The sequence below is a fragment of the Channa argus genome, chromosome 24 (genome assembly GCF_033026475.1).
Source record: "Channa argus isolate prfri chromosome 24, Channa argus male v1.0, whole genome shotgun sequence".
NCBI classification, from domain to species: domain Eukaryota; kingdom Metazoa; phylum Chordata; class Actinopteri; order Anabantiformes; family Channidae; genus Channa; species Channa argus.
Genome location: NC_090220.1, coordinates 349,480 through 357,182, shown reverse-complemented (window position 1 = coordinate 357,182; position 7,703 = coordinate 349,480). Strand labels below are relative to the sequence as shown.

The following is a 7,703-nucleotide window of genomic DNA, read 5'->3' as shown; positions in this document are numbered from 1 at the left end:
GTTTGATTGCAAATGGGCTACAACACAGACATTCACAATGACGAGAACCAGGTTTTTTTGCAGTTCCAAAAACTTTGTGAGGGCTTGAATTTTATTCGGAGAGTACCATCAGCATCCCCCTGTCAGACCAAACCGCCCTGAGGAGACGGCTCTAACTCTGATGTCATATTTATCCTCCATTTTACCGGATCAGCACATCGTGTTTGATGAGTTTCTCTGCTTAAGAGAAAGATAAAACTCCGATCACAACCCCACGGTTTGCCGGCACTTTGCGGCTCCAGACGCTTTGAAGGTCTCGTTCCGAAATCCTTAAAGTGAAAGAAAATGTTTTCCTATTACTTCATTCAATCAGAGCGCGAGGCGGGGGCTTCACGCGCCGCGCATCGGGCTCCTCTCTGACAGAGTCGCCTTTGTTGCGTCTATCCGCCGCTGTCACACACTTTAATTCGACTCTCTTTCTCTCTCATTGAAAACCCTCCACAATGACATTCAATAAGGTCCGCAGAGTGAAAACCTGGTTATTTTTACATAGGCTATTCTTCCCCCCCACGACTCGGCAGGGGCCCGAGCAAAGGAATTAATCACTGCTCTTTAACAGCGCTGCCTCCAGGCAATGACTTGTCCCTTTTTGTGCCCAGAAATGACACATTAACCTTAAAATGGATCCGCATAAACTTTACATTCAGCTGTTGCGTTTATATTTGGGCTGAGCTCTGTCAGTGGCTGGACTTTTAGAACATAACTCAGGCTGCAGAAGGCGTTACATGAAAATACATACACACCCACATAAAACAAAATTATCAATAGAATAAATATCCACATTCGTTGGTGTTTATTCAAAAAATTATAAACGTTCAATCAAATCGGTCATTTTAAGGATGGATTTTGCTGGTTTTACCTTCTTTAAATCACCTTCGCAGTAAACATGGAAGTTTAAAAGTATTTGCGATGTGATGCTTCTTTTTATCCGCTGTTGTGTACATGTAGCCAACAGTTTCTGAAAGTTATCAAGAGTTTTTTCTCCTTCCGGACAGTTAAGACTGCACACATGCGGACCTAACAGGATGCTTAGTGCGGAAGACAACATTTGAATATAGGTTACTGGCTTTCCCAATGTGACAGAAACGGTCTCTCTTGCAAATTTAAGCTTTGCTCCATGAAAAAATGAGAGTGATGATAAAAGGGAGAATGGGCAGTGCCGCCTCTTGCGGTGTGGGTGGGGCTGACAAGAATAGACTACATTATGCAGTTCATATAGTTAACAAGTGAAATAATGGGGAAGCGTGCAGTGGGAATGCCGAGAGAAAGGCACAAAACCCTATTGAGAGCTCTTGGCCGCTTACAGCGTAACCGTCACATGGCCGAACCGAGTCCAGGGCGACTACTTAAGGGGCGACTGTGCGCCTTCAGCACCACTTCGCTGTCCACAGTCCCGAGGAGAGCACACTGACACGACGAACGACGCGCTGGCTTCAACTTCAACCACACTGACCAACAAGCTCGCAAACATGCCGAGGTCTTTTCTCGTGGATTCCTTGATTTTAAGGGAGGCCAGCGACAAAGGAAGCGAGAATAACCCACCTTTATTTCCGTACGCCGTGCACTCGCCGCACCATCCGCACGCGCTGCCGGGCTCCTGCCACTCCAGGAAAGCCGGGCTGCTGTGCTTCTGCCCGCTGTGCATGACCGCGTCCCAGCTCCATCCGTCTCCACCGACACTGCCGCTGCTCAAGGCGTCCTTTCCTCCCTTCAGCTCACAGTACTGTCACTCAGCCCTATCGAGGCAACACTCTTCATCCAACAGCGTCAGCCTCAGCCACGGAGCGGGGATATACCAAGCTGCGTACTCGGTCCCAGACCCTCGGCAGTTCCACTGCATCTCCATCGGTAAGTAGAGGCTGATTTCACTTTTCACTTCGACTGTTTAAGCGGATGAAGCCACGCTTTTTCCTAAAGTCACTGTGGCTGACAATTGATTTTATTTTCACAGAAAACAGCAACAGCAAACTTCAGAGCAGCAAGCGCATGCGCACCGCCTTCACGAGCACGCAACTTTTGGAGCTGGAGCGAGAGTTCACCTCCAACATGTATCTCTCCAGACTACGGCGCATCGAGATCGCCACGTACCTGAATTTATCCGAGAAACAGGTGAAAATCTGGTTCCAGAACCGCAGAGTGAAGCACAAAAAGGAGGGCAAGAGCAGCGGCCAAAGGACTGGATCACATAACTGCAAATGCTCGTCCCTGTCAACCGCGAGGTGCTCGGAGGAAGAGGAAGATGACATTCCCATATCTCCGTCCTCGTCTGAAAAGGAGGATGTGGATCTGTCCATCTCCCCATGAACTCTCCTTGCTTCGCCTCTAAAAGATTTTGCTCCTCGTGATTTTGAATCCAGCCAAAAAAGACTGTTCCTCTTGTGTTCAGTCGCCTGTACATAGACAGAGAATATTTAATCAGGGAATTGCCCTGAAATATTGTATAGCTGTATACATGTTGTACGTTTTGTATGTAGTTTTTTTTCTGAAAACGGTTCATTTGTTGTTGCCAATCTGATGAATATGGTAGACATATTTGTAAAGGCAAACCCAAATGACAAAAACAATACCAACATTGTTTATTAGTATTTTGGGGAAACAGTATTTTGTATAAATGATGAATACTGGTTAGATTCATTCTATGTCAGTGGGACTGTGACTTAAACTGTGGAAAGCTGGAGATGAATTCCCACACCGGCACGTTACTCAGATCACTCTGAAATTATATCTTCAGTGTATTTGAAAATATTTATTTATTTAAAAATGTTGATACTTAAATAAAACTATTTCCGAGCGTAGACTACGTTATTGTGTGAGTTAAATATTTTGGTCTTTACGCGCCACTGCGTGCACACAGGTTCATGTTAGCGGCTTGGACAGATGATGCCGAATATAACGTGATAGTCACGTTAAAGCGGTAAAAAGAATTCTATCTGCGCAGACGGTGGCAGCGTATAGATGTGTATTTTTTCAGTTTGCATTAAAAAATATATTTATTCTCTTTATGTGAAAGCAAAGTTGTTATTTGCACTGATATTTACAGTCAATGCTATGAGAATAGGACAAAAATGTGTTTTTAAATTTTGCTCATGGAACAACACCAAAAGACAACATAAGGAAGTGTATGTAAGACTTGTGACATTCCCAGGAGGGCATTACGCGTTATTAGCTGAAGGACTCTATCAAATGCTCAATAATCTTTATTTCTAAGAAGTGAGAAGGTCATTTTTTATGGGGGCCTCTTGTGTGCTTTCCCTGGGGGACACTCAACCCAGATAAAACTCCCTGGCCATTTAGACCTCTTTCCAAGTTCCATCCCAGTTGAAATGATCCGTCTCGTGTGACTGAGTTAATAATCACTGTGGGTGTATAATTGTCCATCGGGAGTTTGCATATCTTAAGATATGGATCTTGCATGACAATACATGTAGAAATAAACAGTTGTGTTTGCATGACCAACATTCTTCTTATCCTTAACGCGCCAGTCTGTCCAAGTTTGTCCGTTTTATTCTCCATGTGTGTTGTTGACCCACTAAAAGCCTCTTATTAATCAACAAATATTATTAAAAACATGTATTTTTTGTCATAATAGTTGATATTCTGGAAAATTATTTAAACTAAATTAAATGGTACACCACGCCAAAAAATACGCAGGATATTACAAACATATTTTATCTGTATACTCTTTAGATTAAAACTTGTCTAAAGACTATGCAAAAAAACAAAAATTACTGCAGTAACAAAACATATGTAATCTAGCTTTAAAGCATCCCCCAAAAGACCTAAACAGGCTTTTAGCCCGCAGTTCCAGCCCTTTTCGCCCTTTTACGCACCGCTGCAGCTGCACTCTAACTGAAGCTCTGGTCCTCAAACTTATGTTATTATGTTGAATATGCTTTAAATAATATTTACCTTCCTAGAAACGTATTTGTATACTTTTTAAAGGGAATAAAAACTACTCTTAGATTGCGTACATCATATTATCTGCGTCAGTGTGCCCTTTTTCTGGTGTGCAGTTTCACTTGTAAACTTTCATTTAATTGTTCACTTAACCATTTTAACAAAACTCTAATATTTGCATTTGTTAAGATATGGGATTAGGCTATTTTGTTAATTGCACCATAGAACCCCATTTTGCTCACAACGTCCTCTGCAAAGCGCCCTTTATCCATTCAATAGCCCGGGGGTATGCGCCCTGGGGGAGCTTATACGCTCGGTGCTCCAAATGCTCAATTTATTTATTCTTAATTTTGTGCCGATCAATTCATTGAAGCAAAAAGGACTACGGTGTCTTTTTAAAAAGAAGAAAAGGGAATTGTGGACGTAACCTTGACGGAGCTGACGAGAGGGCTCCCCTGACGCTGGAGAGCCGCTTGAGTCAACAGGCGCCCATCTAGCAGACTCGCCCTTGTCTTTATTCTGGCTAATTTTTTATTTACGGCTTTTCTTTGACATGTCTCTTATCTATCAGATTAAAAGAACAGCTTGTAACAAATCAGTCTGCACGATTTACAACAGCATTAAAAGGGACAAAGGGAGCAGGCAGTCAGTACCTGAGAGTCTGGTAGACGGCGCGGCGCTGCAGCTGATTCGATGGTTTGAAAATACGCACGAAACAAAATACTTGAATCCTGAAAAAGAGCCTTTGTACGTTTCTTTAGAAATCAAGCAATTCTGCATGACAAAGGACAATTAATAAGCCGTCTTTTCACGACCAGCAGCTGGTTCCCCGTCAAGGAAAGTTGGAAAAAATTCAGACTGAATGCGCGCAAAAGCCCTTTGCGCGCAGACAGCAACCCAAGGTGACCCATTTGGCACAGTTAAAATAACCAAGCCGAGGTAAAAGCGAGGGAACTGTCAAAAACATTTAAGCTGAAATATCTTGAAATTGCAAATCCCTTTATGTGGAGGGACGCTGCCGATGTGGGTTAGTCGTACAAAGGAGGTGGTTAAGTTGGAGAGGCTTTGGAAACGGACACGTGGCTTCTCAATGAGAGCTCTTTTGGACCCGCGTGGCTTGCTGTGGCACTACACATTCAACTACTTTAAACTTATTAAGCTTAATGAATGTGTGAAGTAAATATAAGATGTTAGCCTACTAACTTTAGTAAATTGTTAGGAACTTTTTGAACATATTTTTACATTTACAGCGTGTGTGTTTGTAGCCTTTTTTGAAATGACAAGTGCCGACTGCTCCAGGCTTGTACCTCGCCTGTAAATGTAGACTACAGCGTTATTGTTAGAAGAAGCGAGATTGTTGTCGAGAAGATATTTTAAAACAAGAAATTAATAGTGTATTAATCTTTTAGACTCACATTTCATGACTTTATAGCGTGAGGTGGCGTTTTCTATTTTGCGTATGGCTGTTTTTTTTAACCAAAAAGTTATTGGAAAGATTTTGATAGATATGAATGACCATGTTTGTGTGATTTGATTTGCAATAGTTTTCATTTTGTTTTAACACTGGGAAGTTTTATATAAAAGGAAAAGGTTATATGCTCTATTTACATAACAGCTTTCGTGTGTTATTTCTGCACAGCTTCATCGAAACAGCTGTACTTGCATCAACTGACTAGAACTGTTGTGAGAAGTGTTAAAAATGGAACAACAACACATCTCATTATAGAGCTGTTAGTGGTGTCAAAGTACGTTCAGCCTGTTGAGGTGGCACGGAAGGAAACCGTTCGTCATTGCCTTGAACTCTTGACTGTTTTCTGCTGCAACATTTGAACCCATTGAGCTGTATATAATCTGTTTAACAGCTAATCAGTAATGTAAGATGAAGGACTGGCACGCAGCTTCAGTTTTACTCAGTTGCCCCCCTCTTCCTAATTGAATATTCAACGCGCGCACCGTGCTCTGCTTGCCTTTTTCAGTGTGCTGAGAATACGCCTTTATAATTCTCGGTCCATACACAAGCAGTGTCAAAGGTCGACAAATAATGAACTGCGAAGACATGGAAGTGACCTCTGCAAGCGCTACCGCGGGTCCAAGGTGGATGCATCTGAATGGGATCTCAGTCAAAATATAAGATAAAATTACAGTGGACTTTTTTCTTCTTCCATCCTTTGACTGCCGTCACCTTCACGTCACATTTGAACGTGAAGATTGGACTCTGCTGTGGGTATAAAAGAGGCCTATGAGAGGGTAATGAGATGTTGGAAGCAATAAAGCAACAGGATGAGTTTGCGCAAAACTGTGACGATTGCGTAAAAATATGAAGTAAATAAACATGTGTGACTATTTAATGTACAATTCATTGCCCTTCACTCTATTTATCAATCAGAACACCCATTGTGTTGTGTATTGTGACATGCCACTTGTACTGTATAATGTGCAGGCCTCCCGTTTTTAAAAAACACGTGTTTCCGTGTATAGGTCCAAAAACTGAAATATCTCTGTACTCTGTAAGGACTTTATAGGGTTTTGCAATTATTGAAACATGCAATTTTAAATTAAAAACACGCGTGACAGAGAGGCACGTTCTTTTGCGAGTCGAAGCCACAGGTACACTGAGTACTGTAACGTATAAAACAATTAGCGCGGTTCAGAAAGCGGTGGCGTCCACAACCAGTGACAGGGTGACAGCCACGTCTTGGACATTATGTATGTGGAGTATTTGGAGCACTTACCGTACCTGAAGCACACAGGCTTATCTGCTTTGAGCAGGCCTGGCGGTTTGTGGCTTATTATGAAAGGCAGTGTGGACCGGGAGCGTCATCTAGTGGCAAAGTAAAGGCAGTTTGACAACACTGAACTGCACCGTGTGCACATCCATTCTTTACAGAAGAATACGGGGGAAATCGTAAGTTATTACACGTTTAAAGCCTATAGTATTCTTTGTGTGTTGAAAATATTTTAAGTAACAACAAAGATGCAGGGATGCTGCTACAGAGTCCAACCATGCAGTACTTGGCGCAGAATCAAATCCATCTTCTGTCCCTTCCTGATTTCCTGTGGCCCTGATGGACTCCATTTATTCTGGTGCGGGCTGAGTACTCCTCATCCACACAGCAGTAGCTTCGACAGTTTGTATGGGTTTTTTTCTGATGGGATCGTTTACAAGTAATGACTTTTTTGAACGCTTAAACACCTAGATGCAGATGAACCAACAGATGCTCAGGCCTTTACACAGCTAACTGCATGCTGATAATAAATGATATTTGCGGACCATCTTTGACTATAAATAACGCCTGTGACTACGTTTACATACAGATTAAGTACTTACTGTTTGGTTTGCCTGGTTCTCAAATTGTCAAGAGTTCACTTGGCAAAAGTGGCATCACTGAGTATTATAGTCTTTATTTCTGACCACTAGGAAATTTGCGATCAGTGGCATTTATTGTAGGGAATTAAATGACAATGGACACCTGATATTTGTGTTGTAATAATTGTTTCTTAGTCCTTGCTGTCTCTGTTGTTTAACCCTGTGAAAAAAATAGAATATCGAAAGTGGAAAAGTCAAGATAGATTTAACAAAGTAAAAGCTTGTTTTGGTTAGTTGAATTTTACCATTTTGTGAGAACATCACTATTTGACACCACCCATTTTAATGAAAGTCACCGGTGTGATTTTCACACTTTATTCTTATAACCTTTTGTTGTAACAAAACTCAGATGACTTATGTACATTACAGGTGCCATCTGAAGACAATTAATGCAAAACTC

The 7,703-nt window shown here is 41.8% G+C and overlaps 1 protein-coding gene across 1 annotated transcript; it reads left to right on the top strand.

The window, feature by feature from the left end:
- The first annotated feature begins 979 nt into the window (after positions 1 to 979).
- Positions 980 to 3,750, top strand: gsx1 (GS homeobox 1). Its single transcript, XM_067494870.1, has 2 exons — positions 980 to 1,887; positions 1,991 to 3,750. Exons 1-2 carry the CDS (start codon positions 1,509 to 1,511, stop codon positions 2,341 to 2,343), a joined length of 732 nt encoding a protein of 243 aa, XP_067350971.1. The 5' UTR covers positions 980 to 1,508; the 3' UTR covers positions 2,344 to 3,750.
- Positions 3,751 to 7,703: the final 3,953 nt, after the last annotated feature.